This window comes from Desmodus rotundus, chromosome 9 (genome assembly GCF_022682495.2).
Source record: "Desmodus rotundus isolate HL8 chromosome 9, HLdesRot8A.1, whole genome shotgun sequence".
NCBI classification, from domain to species: domain Eukaryota; kingdom Metazoa; phylum Chordata; class Mammalia; order Chiroptera; family Phyllostomidae; genus Desmodus; species Desmodus rotundus.
In genome coordinates, this window is record NC_071395.1 from 58,823,204 (window position 1) to 58,840,570 (window position 17,367).

General features: G+C 40.4%; 1 protein-coding gene across 2 annotated transcripts in view; it reads left to right on the plus strand.

Moving 5' to 3' along the window:
• TRIM58 (tripartite motif containing 58) overlaps window positions 1-17,367 on the plus strand; it is a 36,026-nt gene that overhangs the window by 12,124 nt on the left and 6,535 nt on the right. For both annotated transcript variants that reach the window (XM_053911331.1, XM_024560645.3), the window contains exon 3: window positions 15,603-15,833. In XM_053911331.1, the coding sequence (XP_053767306.1) occupies window positions 15,603-15,833 (231 nt within the window). The remainder of the gene's footprint in view (window positions 1-15,602; window positions 15,834-17,367) is intronic.

The window sequence follows — 17,367 nt, forward strand, 5'->3', positions numbered from 1 at the left end:
TCAGATCAGCTAGGTATTTCCCTGGCGTTGAGGGGAAGTGAACTCCGCTCCCACCTATGTTGCCGCCATCTTCCTCTTTTTCCCTAACTGAATTCTTTAGTGCTGAGTTGTATGACTTCTTTATATATTTTGGATATTCACCCCTTGTTGGAGCTGTTTGTCAATATCATCCCCATTTCGTTGCTTGCTTTCTTTGGTTGTAGTCAGTTTCTTTTGCTGTGAAGAAACTTTTTAGTTCGATGTACTCCCATTCATTTATTTTAACCTTTACCTCCCTTGCCTTTGTAATCAAATTCATAAAATCTTCTCTACAACCAAGGTCCATAAGTTTAGTACCTATGTTTTGTTCTATGTAATATATTTTTTCAGATCTTATATTTAGCTCTTCGATCCATTTTGAATTAGCTTTTTTACATGGGGACGTACTGTAATCTACTTTCATTCTTTTGCTGTGGCTTTCCTATTTTCTCAGAATCATTTATTGAAGAGGCTTTCTTTTCTCCATTGTATGTTTTTAGCTTCTTTGTCAAAAATTATTTTTTAAACGATTTTATTTACTTATTTTTAGAGAGAGGGGAAGGGAGGGAGAAAGAGAGAGAGAAACATCAATGTGTGGTTGCCACTCAGAGGCCCTCAAATGGGGACCTGGCCTGCAACCCAGGCATGTGTCCTGATTGGGATTCGAACCAACAGCCCTTTGCTTCATAGTCTGGCACTCAGTCCACTGAGCCATACCAGCCAGGGCCTTTGTCAAAAATTATTTTCTAGTTTTATTTCCAGGCTCTCAATTCTTTTCCGTTGGTTTATGTGTCTGTTTTTCTGTCAATACCATGCCTTTTGATTATTGTAACTCTGTAGTATAAGTTGAAGTTAGGTTAGTGCGATACCTCCGGCTTTGTTCTTTTTACTCAGGATTGCTTTGGCCATTTGGAGTCTTTGTCTTCTGTGTTTCCATTCAAATATGATGATTTTTTTTGTTCTGGTTATTTTAAAAAATGACATTGATTTTGATGGGTATTGCATTAAATCTGTATGTTACTTTGGGTAATATGGACATTTGAACTATGCTGATTCTTCTAATCCATGAACATGGAATATCTTTCCATTTCATTGTGTCCATTCCAATCTCTTTTAATGATACTTTGTAGTTTTTATTATATAAGACCTTCACATTCTTTGTTAAGGTTATTCCTATGTATTTTATTCTTTTAGTTGCAATTGCAAAAGGAATAGGTGTTTTTTTTTTCCATTTGTATTTCTGAAATGTCATTGTTTTTTATACAGGAAAGCAGTGGATTTTTTGTACATTGATTTTGTAACTTGAAAATTTACTGTATTTTTAATTGGAAAAAGTGACACATTTACTTCTTTATTTCCAATTTGGATGCCTTTCATTTCTTTCTCTTGCCTGATTGTTCTGGCTAGGAATTCCAGAACTATGTTGAATGAGAAGTATGAGAGTGCACATCCTTATCTTGTTCCTGATCTTAGAGGAAAAGCTTTCGGTTTTCACCATTGAGTATGATATTGCCTGAGGGTTTGTCATGCATGGTCATTATGATGTTGAGGTACTTACCTTCTATACTCATTTTATAGAGTGTTTTAAGTATAAATGGATGTTATGTCTTATCAAATGTTTTTTCTGCATCTATTGATAAGGTCATATGATTTTTATACTTTCTTTTGCTAATTTGTGTATTACATTGATTAGCATATGTTGAACCATCCTTGTATGTATTATTTTTTAAATTTGTTGTTGTATTCAAGTAGCTGATATTTTGTTTAGGATTTTTACATCTGTATTCATTAGAGCTATTGGTCTGTAGTGTGTGTGTGTGTGTGTTATACTTACCAGGTTTTGGTATCAGGGCTATGTTGGCCTCATAAAATATGTTACGAGGTGTTGCTTCTTCTTTAATTTTGTGGACTAGTCTGAGAAGGATAGGTTTCAAATCTTTAAAAAAATTTTAACTTCTTTTTTTAATTGTTGTTCAAGTACAGTTATCTCCATTTTCTCCCCACCACGCCCCCCACCCCAGCCATCCCACCCTTGATCCTACCACCCTTTGCTTTTGTCCATGTATCCTTTATAGATGTTCCTAAAAACCCTTCCCCCTTTCCCCCCACTATTCCCTCCCACCTCCTCTCTGGTTACTGTCAGTTTGTTCTTAATTTCAATGCCTCTGGTTATATTTTGACGTGGATCCCGGCCCACAGGATCTGGTGTTGTGGCTGCAATATACAAATACACATGGACTACAGAAATCCTGTGGAGAAAAAGGGATGGCATGGCCACTCTCTAAGTGAGAGAGGGTGAGAAGGCTAGAGAGAGCCCAAGAGAGAGAGCTGACCCCTGCCTGGACAGGCTTTTATTGCTTTTCTGGGCACATTACTTCATTTACTATGCACAGGTTCACCATAGGTGATTACCTTTTAAGGACAACAAGGGACAGAATACTGCTAATTACTTCAAAGAGAAGGATGTTACAGCTTAAGGGGGAAACTGCTCACACTCCAAACTTGGGTGGTTTAGCACAGACATTAGGAAGATGAAGATACTCAGTAAACATTTGCTGCCTCAGGGTGAGGGAGTTTTCGCAAGAGCAAGTGTCATAGCAGTCAAGGTACAATGCAGGCCTGATTTCCCACGGGAGAACCTATCCATGGATGTGGGTCCTGCCCGCCTACCTCGCTCTCCACTGGCTTTTCCGAGTAGGGGCTGAGCCACATTTCCCACGCTTGGAACAGTTCCCCACAATATTTTGCTTGCTTGTTTGTTTTGTTGATTAGGTTCCACTTATAGGTGAGATCATATGGTATTTGTCTTTCACTGCCTAGCATATTTCACTTAGCATAATGCTCTTCAGTTCCATCCATGCTGTCGCAAAGGGTAGGAACTTCTTTCTGCTGCATGGCATTCCATCGTGTAAATGTTGGATAGGTATCAAATCTTTGAATGTTTGGTAGAATTCACTAATGAAGACATCTAGTCCTGGACTTTTAGGAGGTTTTGGATGTTTGTTTCAATTTCCTCACTATTGATCATTCTATTTAAATATTCCAGTTCTTGATTCAGTTAGGAAGTTTGTATGTTCCTGCAAACTTATCCATTTCTTCTAGGTTATTGAATTTGGCGGCATATGGTCTTTCATAGTATTCCATATGATCCTCTGTAAATCTGTGATGTTTGTGGTAACTTCTACTGTTTCATTTCTGACTTTATTTATGTGAGTCCTTTTTCTTTTTTCTTCATATGTCTAACTTGAGTTTTATCAATTTCATTTGTCTTTTTCAAAGCAGTTCTTTGTTGTATTAATTTTTTTGGATAGATTTTTTTTTCTTTATTTCATTCAATTCTGCTCTAATTTTCATTATTTTCTTTCTTCTGACTTCGTATTGCTTTTATTCTTCTTTTCTAGTTTTTTAAGATGTCATGTTAAATTGTTTATAACAAATTTCAATTCTTTCTTGAGACAGGCTTGTAGTGATATAAACTTTCCTTTTATTACTGGTTTCAGTGCCTCCCAGAAGCTTTTATATGTCATATTTTCATTCTCATTTGTCTCTATGTATCTTTTGATTTCACCTTTTATTTCTTTTTTGCCTCACTACCTTGATTATTTATGGTATTTGGTGGATTCTTTCTGTGTCTAGGCATCTATGTGTGAAGGGCACTTCTTTAGCAGATTATTCCAAAGAGGTCTTTCAATTATTTCAGTATGTGGCAATGAATCACAAGTTGTTTTTTTGTTTTGTTTTTGTTAGCTCTGTGAAATCCCAATGCTGTCCGCTATGCAGCCGGATGATGCTGTCAGTATAGCCATGGTGCATGAGGGTGGGCTGGGCTGTGGGAGCCAGACAGCTTCTTTGTTGTTTTGACCTCCTGCTAATGGTGACCTCAGACCTCCATGGCGTACCTGCTTTGCCACAACTCCAGGACCAGTCACAGAGTGCACTCTGTGCTCAGAGAAAAATATTATCTGTAGTACTGTCATATCAGCCTCAAGTTTGCAGATAACGTGCTGTGCAACCTGATACCAAGTGCCAAAGGAGGTGAGCTCTGGGAGGCTAAGGGCAGCAGATATCTGTGGTTTTGTTTTTCTGTCTGCCCACCGTCTGGAATGCCCACCGTCCAACAACTGTGGCCACACCACTGTGCTGTGTTTTTGCCCAGGTCTTGGGGCTCAGTCACCCTATTACTGCATGCTCCTGCAAGAATGCCCACTGAATATCTGCTCCTCCAGCTGAAGAGAGTGCCAGCCACAACTGGATTTCTCCCCTCTCCAGATCTGAGCTCCCCAGCTGCAGGGCTGCTTCCATGGCTCATCTCAGTTCTTCTCCCTTCTCACCTCCCCCATTTGTTCCCACTTGCCCACCTTTAGATGCTTCAGTTCTCTCTGACTGAGAATGTGGGTACATTGAGCAGATAATCCTTTATTGAGTTATAGCTGTTACAATTTTTGAAAATTGTAAAAAAAAAAAGGGGGGGGGAGAGGCCGAGGGAATCTCTCACACCATCATTCCTCAGATATCTCTTGTTGATATTATTTTAATCTTCTTAAATTCATTGAGACTTGTTTTGTGGCCTAACATGTGGCCTAAACTGAAAAACGTTTCATGTGAGCTTGAAAAGAATGTATATTGTGCTACATTGAGGTAAAATGCTCTAAAAGTATGTAAAAAATTCCACTTATGTAATGTGTCATTTAAGGCTGCACCCTTGTTGATTTTCTGTCTGGAAAATCTATCTAATGTTCTCCATGAAAAATGATGTTCCCTACTAATATCCTGCTGCATATCCTGTCTGCTTGGCTGCCCATCTCCGCCCCTCTTACCATCTGGTTGAATGTTTTTTTTAACTCCCTGGTTGTTGGACTTCCATGCAAATGTTCTTCTGGTAGTTCTGGTTGTTCTTTGTTTTTAAGTTGGTTGTCATCCTTCTCCTGGTTATATGAGGAAGCAAAGCATTTCTGCCTATGCTTCCATCTTGGCTGAACTCTTTTGTCACTTATTGTAGTCTTTGTTTTAAAGTGTATTTTGTCTGATATAAGTACTACTACCCCATCTTTTTTGTTTCTATTTGTGTGAAATATCTTTTTCCATCATTTTACTTTTAGTTTGTGTGTGTCTTTTGTTCTGAGGTGGGTCCATTGTAGACAGCACACATATAGGTCTTCTTATCTTATCCATTCAGCAACCCTATATGTTCTGATTGGAACATTAATTCATTTACATTTAAAATGATTATTGAGTGGACTTCTGGCCAAGATGGAAGCATAAGTAGACACATTTTGCCTCCTTGCACAACTAAAGAAAGACAACAACAAATTTAAAAAGAAAAAATAACCAGAAATGCCATAAAATCTAACTGTATGGAAGTCTGACAAAAAGGAGTTAAAGAAGAAATATTCATCCAGACTGGTAGGAGGCATAGAGACAGGCAATCAAGGTGGAGAGGATGTGCAGCAAGGTGGTGGCAGGAGGACCAGGGTGAGTGAGGTGGTGGATGGTGGACTGGGCAAGGCAGCAGTTGGCAGAATCCGGGAGGAAAGGGCAAACATGAAGGTGGTGGTGAAATTAGGAGGAGGAGGAGGTTGGCATGGGTTGGTATGAGAGTGATTAAGTTGGGGAAAGGGAAAGCAGAAAAGAGCAGGAGGGAGGGCAGTCCCACATTTGGGTATGGATCAAGCAGGAGGAACAATGGGTGAGAGAGACAGACAGTGAAACCCAGGGTTCCAGTGTAGGGAAATAAAGCCTCAAAACCTCTGACTGAATAAACCAGTGGGGGTTGAGGCATCAGGAGAAACTTCCAGCCTCACAGGAGAGTTCATTGGAGAGACCCGTAGGGTCCTAAAATGTACACAAAACCACCCACCCGGGGATCAGCACCAGAAAGGCCTAATTTGCTTGCGGGTAGCAGGGGAAGTGATTGAAAGCCACCCAAGAGCTGAGCAAGCAACACTGTTCACTCTTGGACCCCTCCCTGACATATAGTGCCACAACACAGCAAAGAGGGTTGCCCTGCCCTGGCAAATACCTAAGGCTTTTTCCCTTACTACCTAACAGGCACACAAAGACAAAAAAGTATGACCATATGTAAGAACAGATCAAAACTCCAGAAAAAATACAACTAAGCGATGAAGAGATAGGCAACCTATCTGATGCAGAGTTCAAAACACTGGAAATCAGGATGTTCACAGAGATGATTGAGCTTGGTCACAAAATGAAGGAAGAAAAGAAGGCTATACAAAATGAAATAAAGGAAAATGTACAGGGAACCAACGGTGACAGGAAAGAAACCAGGACTCAAATCAATGATTTGGAGCAGAAGGAAGAGATAAACATTCAACCAGAGCAGACTGAAGAAAGAAGAATTTTTTTAAAAAAATGAGGAGAAGCTAGGAACCTCTGGGACAACTTTAAGGATTATAACATCAAAATCATAGGGGTGCCAGAAGGAGAAGAACAACAGCAAGAAATTGAAAACTTATTTGAACAAATAATGAGGGAGAACTTCCCCAGTCTGGGAAAGGAAATAGACTTCCAGGAAGTCCAGGAAGCCTAGAGAGTCCCAAAGAAGTTGGACCGAAGGAAGAACACACCAAGGCACATCATAATTACATTACCCAAGATTAAAGAGAAAGAGAGAATCTTAGAAGCAGCAAGAGAAAAGGACACAGTTACCTACAAAGGAGTTACCATAAGACTGTTAGCTGATTTCTCAAAAGAAACCTTGCAGGCAAGAAGGGGCTGGCAAGAAGTGTTTGAAGTCATGAAAGGCGAGGACCTACATCCACGATTACTCTATCCAGCAAAGCTATCATTTAGAATGGAAGGGCAGATAAAGTGCTTCCCAGATAAGGTCAAGTTAAAGGAGTTCATCATCACCAAGCCCTTATTATATGAAATGTTAAAGGGATTTATCTAAGAAAAAGAAGATAAAAAATGTGCACAATAAAATGACAGCAAACTTACAGTTATTAACAACCACACCTAAAACAAAAACAAAACAAACTAAGCAAACAACTAGAACAGGAACATAATCACAGAAATGGAGATCACATGGAGGGTTATCAGCAGGGGAGTGGGAGGAGGAGAGAGGGGAAAAGGTACAGAGAATGAGTGACTTAAATGGTAGGTAGAAAATAGACAGGGGGAGTTTAAGAATAGTATAGGAAATGTGGAAGCCAAAGAACTGTATGTGTGACCCATGAACATGAATTAAAGGGGTGGGAATGTGGGTGGGAGGGTGTGTGCAGGTTGGAGTGGAGTGAAGGGGGGGAAATGGGACAACTGTAAGGGCACAACCAATAAAATGAATTTTTAAAAAATAATAAAAAAATAAAATAATCAGAATAAAAAGAATACGAACAGTAAAATGATCACAAACTCACAACTATCAACAACTCAACCTAAAAACATAAACAAAAGCAAAAAAACTAAGAAAACAAGTAGAAGAGGAACAGATTCACTGAAATGGAGATCACATGGAGGGCTCCCAGCAGGAAGGATGGAGGGAGGAGAATGGGGGAAAAGATACAGGTAACTTGAAGTATAAATGGTAGGTACAAAATAGACAGGTGGAGGTTAAGAATAGTATGGGAAATGGAGAAGCCAAAGAACTTATATATGTGACCCATGGACATGAACTAAGGTAGGGGAATGATGGTAGGTGGGGGGTACAGAGTGAAGGGGAATAAAAGGGAGAAAAAAAATGTGAGAATTATAATAGCATAATCAGTAACATATTTAAAGAATAAAATGATTAATCTCAGGTATATTGTTATTGCCATTTTATTATTCATAGTTATGTTCCTTTTTTCCCCTTCTTGTTTTTCATGAAGTCCCTTTAACATTTCTTGTAATATTGATTTGGTCTTGATAAACTCCTTTAGCTTTTTTTTTTTCTCCAAGAAGCTCGTGATTTCTTGTTCAATTTTAAATGATAGCCTTTCTAGGTGGAGTAGTGATTGTTGTAAGTCCTTGCTTTACATCACTTTGAATATTTTGTACCAATTCTACTAGCCTGCAAAGTGCCTCTTGAAAAATCAGCTGACATTCTTATGGGAGCCCCCTTGTATATAACTAACTGCTTTTATCTTGTTCCTTTTAAGATTCTTTGTCTTTAACATTTGGCATTTTAATCATGATGTGTCTTGGTGTGAGCCTTTTTGAATTTATCTTGTTTGGGACTCTCTGTACTTCCTTGATTTGTGTGTATATTTCCTATGCCTGGTTAGGGAGGTTCTCAATCTCTTGCCCTCTCTCTTCTCCTATATGTTGCAGAGGTTATGTTTAATGTTCTAGAGGTCCCTTAAACTATCCTCATTTTTTAAAAAGTTACCATTTCTTTTTGATTCTCTGAGTGGTTGTTTTCTGCTACTTTACCTTCTATGTCACTGATTGAATACTCTGCTTCATCTAATCTGCTGTTGATTCCCTCTAATATATTCTCCTTAATTTTTTACATCATCACCAAGGATACATTTTTTACTTCTAGAGAGACAGGAAGGGAAAGAGATAGAGATAGAGATAGATGTATAGATAGATAGATAGATAAATAGATGCATTTATATAAGAGAGAAACATTGATTGGTTGCCTCCTATCTTCACCTCAACGGGTGATCAAACTCTTAATCTAGACATTTGCCCTGACAAGGAATTGAACTGACATCCTTTTGGTATATTGTATGATACTCCAACCAAATAAGCAACCTGGCCAGGGCCCTCTAATGTATTCTTTTTAAAATTATATTTTATTGTATATGCTATTACAATTGTACCAATTATCCCCCTTTATCCCTCTGCACTGCCACCCCTTCTTTCCCTCAGGTAATCCCCACACTGTTGTCCATGTCCATGTGTCATACATATATGTTCTTTGGCTACTTTCTTCCCTATGCTCTAGTTTATTTCCCCATGACTATTCTGTAATTACTAATTTGTACTTCTTTTTTAATTTAATTTATTTTATTTTTTTAAATATATTTATTGATTATGCTATTACAGTTGTCCCATTTCCCCCCCTCCTCGACTCCATCCTACCCACCCCTCCCTCCCACGTTCCCCCCCTATAGTTCATGTCCATGGGTCATACTTATAAGTTCTTTGGCTTCTACATTTCCTACACTATTCTTACCCTCCCTCTGTCTATTTTCCACCTATCATCTATTCTCTGTACCTTCCCCCCTCCCCCTCCACTCCCCCATTGACAACCCTCCATATGATCTCCTTCTCTATGGTTCTGTTCCTGTTCTAGTTGTTTGCCTAGTTTGCTCTTGTTTGTGTTTTAGGTGTGGTCGTTAATAACTGTGAGTTTGCTGTCATTTTTACTGTTCATATTTTTTACCTTCTTTTTCTTAGGTAACTCTCTTTAACATTTCATATAATAAGGGCTTGGTGATGATGAACTTCTTTAACTTGACCTTATCTGAGAAGCACTTTATCTTCCCTTCCATTCTAAATGATAGCTTTGCTGGATACAGTAATCTTGGATGTAGGTCCTTGCCTTTCATGACTTGGAATACTTCTTGCCAGCCCCTTCTTGCCTGTAAGGTCTCTTTTGAAAAATCAGCTGACAGTCTTATGGGAAGTCCTTTGTAGGTAACTGTCTCCTTTTCTCTTGCTGCTTCTAAGATTCTCTCCTTCTGTTTCATCTTGGGTAATGTAATTATGTTGTGCCTTGGTGTGTTCCTCCTTGGGTCCAGCTTCTTTGGGACTCTCTGCGCTTCCTGGACTTCCTGGAAGTCGATTTCCTTTGCCAGACTGGGGAAGTTCTCCTTCATTATTTGTTCAAATAAGTTTCCAATTTTTTGTTCTTCCTCTTCTCCTTCTGGCACCCCTATAATTCAGATGTTGGAACATTTCAAGATGTCCTGGAGGTTCCTAAGCCTCTCCTCATTTTTCCGACTTCTTGTTTCTTCATCCTTTTCTGGTTGGATGTTTCTTTCTTCCTTCTGGTCCACACCGTTGATTTGAGTCCCAGTTCCTTCGCATCACTATTGGTTCCCTGTACATTTTCCTTTGTTTTTCTTAACATAGGCTTGATTTTTTCATGTACTTTTCAAACAAATTCAACCAATTCTGTGAGCATCTTAATAACCAGTGTTTTGAACTGTGCATCTGATAGTTGGCTATCTCTTCCTTGCTTAGTTGTATTTTTTCTGGAGCTTTGAAGTGTTCTGTCATTTGGGCCTTTTTTTTTTTTTTTTTTGTCTTGGCGCATCTGTTACTTAAAGGGGTGGAGCCTTAGGTGTTCCCCGGGGCAGGGTAATGCTGGTCCCTGCGCTGTGATGCTATACGTGGGGGAGGGGCCGAGAGGGAGCAATGGCGCCTGCTCCCCTCTCCACCGTATTTCAGTCACTCCCTCCGCTACCCACAATCAAACTGGGCCTCTCTGGTGCTGGTTCCCGAGTGGGTGGGCTTGTGCACATCCTAGGCCCCTGTGGGTCTCTCCAACGACCTCTCCTGTGAGGCTGGGAGTCTCTCCTGCTGCCGCCCCAACCCCCACGGACGTTTTCAATCAGAGGTTTGAGGCTTTATTTCCCTGAGGTGGAGCCCTGGGGTGTGCGGTCTGCTTTGATCCCCGCTGTTTGTCCGGTCTATCTGTGCGTGAATGTGGGGTCGCGGGGTGCTACCGCCGCTCTGCCTGCCCTGTTCTCCGCCACTCTGAGTCCAGCCCTCTTGGTTTATCTGTGCACGAATGTGGGGCCGCAGGGTCTGCTAGTGGTCAGACTGCCTGCCCCGTTTGTCCCACACTCCGCCAGTCTCAGTCCCGCCACAGCCACGCGAGTCCTCTCTGCCCCGGCTGTCCATCTCCGCCCCTCCTACCGGTCTGGATGAATGTTTATTTTTTATTTCCTTGGTGTCAGACTTCCTTGCCATTCAATTTTCTGTCAGTTCTGGTTGTTTGAGGAAGTGCAGTGCATCTACCTATGCCGCCATCTTGGTTGATCATCTAATTTGTACTTCTTAATCCCTTTACTTTCTTTTCACTCAACTCCCTCCGTTCTGGCAACTATCAAAATGTTCTCTGTGTCTATGGTTCTGTTTCTGTTCTGTTTGTTTGTTTATTTTGTTTTTTAGATTCAGTTGTTGATAGATAGGTCTTTATTGCCATTATATTGTTCATATTTTTTATCTTCTTCTTAAAGAAGACCCTTTAACATTTCATGTAATACTGGTTTGGTGGTAGTAAACTCCTTTAGATTTTTCTTGTCTGGGAAGCTCTTTATCTGCCCATCAATTCTAAATGGTAGCTTTGCTTGATAGAGTAATCTTGGTTGCAACCTTTGGTCTTTGCTTTACATCACTTTGAATATACCTTGCAACTCCCTTTTAGCCTACAGAGTTTCTTTTGAGAAATCAGCTGACAGTCTTATGGGAGCTCTCTTATAGGTAACTAAGTGCTTTTCTCTTGCTGCCTTTAAGATTCTTTCTTTGTCTCTAACCTCTGGCATTTTAAGTATGATGTGTTTTGGTGTGGGCCTTTTTGGGTTCATCTTGTTTGGGGCTCTCTGTGCTTCTTGGACTTGTATGTTTATTTCCTTCACTAAGTTAGGGAATTTCTCTGTCATTATTTCTTCAAGTAGGTTTCCAATATCCTCCTCTTTCTCTTCTCCCTCCAGCACCCCCATGATTCAAATGTTGATACACTTAAAGTTGTTCCAAAGTCTCCTTACACTATCCTCAATTTTTGGCCTGTTTTTTTTTCTTTTTGCTGCTCTGATTTGCTGTTTTTTGCTTCCTTATGTTCCAATTGCTGACTTGTTTCTTGGCTTCATCCACTCTACTCTAGATGCCCTGTAAATTGTTCTTTATTTCCATTAGTGTATCCTTCACTTCTGACTGGATCTTTCTTACACTGTAAAGGTTCTCACTAAGTACCTTGAGCATTTTAATAACCAGTGTTTTGAATTCTGCATCTAGTAGATTGCTTGTCTCTATTTTGTTTTATTCCTTTTCTGGATTCAGTTCTTTCATTTGGGCTATGTTTCTTTGTCTCCTCATTTTGGCAGCCTCCCTGTGTTTGTTTCTATGTATTAAGTAGAGCTTCTATGACTCCTTGTCTTGGTAGAGTGGCCTAATATAGTAGGTGTCCTGCATGGTCCAGTGGCACAAACTTCCCTATTACCCAAGCTAGGTACTCAAGGTGCATGCACTGTGTGTACACTCTCTTGTTGTAATTGAGCCTTGATTGCTATTGGTATGTCCAAGGTCAGTCTCTGCCTGTGTTCTGTTCAGGGCCACACAGCATTAGGTACAAAGCAATCTGCAGATGACTGCTACTTGTGTTGGGTGTAGAGGTGCCCATTAAAGGCCAAGCTGTGAACCAAGGCTGGCTGCTACTAGTGCCAGGCCTGGGGCAACTTAACAAGAGTTACAGGGCCTCTGAAACCAGATGCTGCTTGTTTGAGAGAATTTAGAAAAATTTGAAGAATGGGAAAAATAAACCATTTGTATGGAAACAGCTTGGGTGGGCCTGAAAGTTGGGTGGGGTAGGGCCTCAGGGAATTACCAGGGTGGGTCATATAGTGTGAGCCAGGTTGGTGGAGTCTCAGATATGGCACCTGCCTGCTGGCTGTTGGGGGAAGGCTCAGAAAAGGAACAATGGCCTCTGCCAGCACTTCCATCTAGGAGAAAGCTGCCCCCCAGCTCTCACTCTGATGCTGGACAATTGTTTCTCCCCATATGTCTCTGATGCCTTTCAGTCTGCTGCCCCAGCAGTGGGGCTCAGAGGGAGTGAGTCCAAGTAAATCTGTGTGTGGACCCTTTAAGAGGTAGTGCCTAGAATTTCAGCAGTTTTTGTATTCCACAACCTCAATCCCAGCTGGTTTTTACAGCCAGAAGTTATGAGGACTTATCTTCTTGGACCCGGAGTCCTGGGCTGGGGGACATGGTGTGGGGCTGGGACTCCGCACTCCCGAGATATCCCTCCTGATTTTTACCTACCACACGTGGGTGTGAGACCAGCCTGTTCTACATCTCCGCTCCTCCTACCAGTCTCAATGTGGTTTCTTCTTTAATTCCATAGTTGTAGGACTTCCATCCAGCTCAATTTCTGATGGTTCTGAATGATGGTTGTTCTATAGTTTAGCTGTAATTTTTTTAATTTCTAGGATATTTGTTTTAATAATAGTAATAATATATGCGTACAAATATAACATAATTATTATTTCTTATTTGACAATGTTTCTCATGTAATGTTAGCAACTCAAATAGACCTAATTAGCTTATTTTCCTATTTTTTTTTTATAAAGAGAGAGGGGGAGTGGAGGTCCTCTGGAATGTTTAGGGATTCTTCCTAAAAATGTCAGTTATTTTTGGGTTAAGAAAAGGACTCACTGATTTTCACAGCCAGATGTTGTGGGGTCCCTCTTTTTGGCACTGGTGCTATGGGTTGGGAAGCTCGGTGTGGGATTGAGACCCCTTGCTCCTCAGGCGGGACCTCTGCAGCTGAAGTATCCCTCCTGATTCCCAACCACTGCACATGGGTGTGGGACCAGCCCTTTTTGTATCTTCATTCTTTCTACCAGTCTTGATGTGGCTTCTTCTGTTATAGGAGTTCTATTCAGCCAGTCTTCAGATGGTTCTCCAGGTAAATTATTCTATAATTTAGTTGTAATTTGGGTGTGTTCATGGGAGGAGTGAGCACTGTTTCCACCTACTTTGTGGTCTTGACTGGAACTTGAGAATTTTGCTATTCTTTGTCCTTCTGCAAATAACCCTTCTCTGATCATTTTCTTGGTTTTTTTTTTTTTTCCTCTAGTTCTCTCCTTTTCTTGATAAACGGGGTCTTATACTATATCCTCAGACAGATATTTCCACAAGAACCACTTTTGGCACATTTTTCTTCTGTGATGTTTTATGTTTTCCATAGCTATATCTTTATATGCAAAGCGAAACATTTATTGATAATTTTTGTTCTTGTTATGCTAATAATCCTGACCTGACCACAGACTCACATAATCAGGAACTCCATATCAAGATCTTGGCCCTGCAGTTTTAAAAATTCACACTGATTATTCTAAAGTAGAGGTGATGCTAGTTCCCTGTTCTAAACCAAGTAAATCTGCCTGTGTTCTTTATTGCTGATCTTTATTGTTGAGAATGTATCCATGTGAGCCAAATGCACAAGCATAGGAATAATAAGATGAACTCTAAATTCTACAAAACCCTTTTCCTGCCTATGTCTGTAGATACAATTGTAGTACTGAAAATGATAATGTGAGAGAAAAATGCATTGCAGCCAAACCCCTTCTCACCACACCATCCCTCATGCCCCATTTGTGACTGAGTTATCACCCTCACTCAGCATAGTCTCCAGCTTCTCGAGAAATTATCTGACTTGTACTTCCAGATCAGATTATGGAATTCAGAGTTTGTTCATTTAAAGAGATGAGGTGTATGTAAATCTAGTCGTTTAGAAAGTGGTAGACAGATGTAGAGATGGGAAATTGGAGGGAGGTGTTGAGTCCTATGGGATTTGAAGAAAACTATTATTAATGTTTAAAAGTGATAGCTTATGCTCTGTAATCAAACCAAGATTTTGTCATATTTAAAAGTGGGCCAGGGAATTAAAGTTGTGGAGAGACTGTGGTAGAATTGCTTGCCTATTCAGTTTAGATATAATAATGCAGTATCACAGTGTGTTCCTTGAGTCTATTCAAAAACTGTAGAGGTGAGATTTGAGTTGGGATCAAATTAATTCCCTGAGGTTAAATCTGCTGTCACTGGACTGCTTAGCACTCTGGCTCTGCAGAGAACCCTGACCCCAGGGTTTCTGGATGCAGGAATGGGAAGGGACATTCACATTATCTAAGTTCTGAGCCTTTCCTTGTTCATATGTACAAACCGAGGTCCCCAATCTCTCTTCATGACCCTGCTGTTCCTGGCAGTGCTCTTTCTAGTGACCCCTCTGATACTAAATTTCAACTTCTGTGTTAGTGACTGCGCTCGAGAATTTAGTGGCCATTTAATTTTAATAGCCTTACTCCTCTTTTCCCATATTTTGTATATGGTGCTGAAACTTGAATATAAAAGTACATTGTCCCCAAGTCCAAATCCATGTCTTTCTTAAACTCTCAGCTTGGAATCTCTGTAAGGCCATGTGTCACATAGTGGCCTCTGGTTCCTTCGTGTTTTTAAAATGAGCTAGTGATTCAATCTTACCCCTCTCCATTGTCTTTGTCCATGGGTCCTTTACACATCTTCCTTGATGACCCTTCCCCTCCTCCCCCGCCCCGTAACCCCCAACCCTCCTCCCCTGTGGCCACTGTCAGTTTGTTCTTTATTTCCATGTCTCAGGTTCTATTTTGCTGGCTTGTTTATTTTGTTGATTATGTTCCACATATAGATGAGATAAGATTGAATGTGGGAGGTGGGGGTGGGTAAGGCTGAGGAGAGTAATGGGGGGATAATGGGGACAATTGTAATTGAACAAAAATTACAAAAAGGAAAAAAAGAAAAGAAAATGAGCCAGTGAGTCCCCAGATTGTTGGAGCCAAGCTGACATAGGATCCAGCCTTTTCAGGCCTCACCACCCAGGGAGGCAGCAGCAGCTGTGCTTTCCCTTCATGATCACACTCAATGTGTCCCTCCAGGACAAAGTGGAAACCCAGAGACAGCGCTTCAGGCTTGAGTTTGAAAAGTACCGAGGCTTCCTGGGCCAGGAGGAGCAGTTGCAGCTGCGGCAGCTGGAGCAGGAAGAGCGTGCCACCCTGCAGAGACTCTGCAGCTGCCACAGACAGCTGGTGCAGCACAGCCAGGTGCTGTCCAAGCTGGCACAGGAGCTGAACGACCGCTGCGGGCGCCCGGCCATGGACCTGATGGAGGTGAGGCCTCCGCAGCTGCTGCGCTTGCAACTACATGGAAAGGACACCTTTGACCTCAGTGGGGCTGCATCAGTTTCAGGGAATCCTACAGAATCATGTAATAGTTCACACTGAAGAGGAAAACCTAAATATTTTTGAAAATTAAAATTAACTAGGTGATTTGCATGAGATTAAACAGAAAAATGACAACCTACCCTATGTTGGCTGAAAAACACCTTTTTTTTTTAAAGAAAAGATTTTATTTATTTTATTTTTAGAAAGAAGGGAAGGGAAAGAGTGAGAAAGGGAGAGAAACATCTATGTGTTCTTGCCTTTCCCATGCCCAGCCACTCCAGACTGGCTTGCAAACCAGCACTTGCCCTGACTGGGAATCAAACCAGCGACCCTTTGTTCACTGGCTGGCACTCAATCCACTGAGCTACACCAGCCAGGGCTGAAAAACTAAAAGCACTTCTTAAAATCTTGCATTTTGTCAATGACTATATTGCTGTATTTAGCGATGGCCAATTCAGAAAGCCTTTGGTAACCTGCCTCAGGCAAGAGACAAGCATGTAAATAAATTTTAAATTGTCCAGGTTGGAATTTTCACCTTAAAATTTAAGGCAAAAGCCACATTGCAAGCCTGTTCCCGGCACAGCCGCAAGTATGCGGGTGCTATGCAGTTTATGCACATTCTGTGTGGGATTATAGAATAGACAAATACAGGGGGGAGGAAACATTCATTTTAATCCTCCATGAAGGCATTAATCCCAGAGAATCGGAAAAGCCGTCACTGATGGATGCGTGTCATTGTGATAGAACCACTGCAATAGAAATTTCCCGGGCACACTCATTCTGTCTCATTCCCACTGACTTATGCAGAGGTTTCTAAATTAAGGGATTCATATCCTCATCCACAAGAATGGTGACTAAGCACATTGGATATCATTAAATGAAGAATTTACAAAGCATTTATATTTAATTTTACCCATTTTGTCTTCAAAATATCTACAGATAAGTAAAAAATTATTACTGTTATTATTATTGCTATACCTATTTCTTTCTGAGCAAACTAAAGGTCAGAAAGGAATTTTTTTTTTTAATTTCATACAGGAGGTAAACACAAGAACTTGAGCATTTTTAACAACATTCATTTTCTTATATCTCAAGACACAACTTGTGTAAAATGAGCATTCATTAGCACCAAATAAATGTTAAAATTGATTGATGATATAAATTTTAGGGAAGATATGCTCAAAAAATTTATTTTTATTTTCATCCTCACCTCTCCTTTTTGTCACCATTACTAATAGGCTGCATTTTACATCCCATGGCCAAGTACAAGGTCTGCCATAAATAGTAAAATTAACCATTTCCATACTTTATAAAAATTAATCTGATAGGTAAACTTTTTTAGAGGGAGAGGAGAAATGTAATACAGTGGATTTATTTAATAATATATTTTGAGATAAAATGGTACTAGATATTAATGACTTCTGTTTTTATCCACATAGGAAACTGCTTACATATGAGTCCATAGATAGGTGTGTTGGTT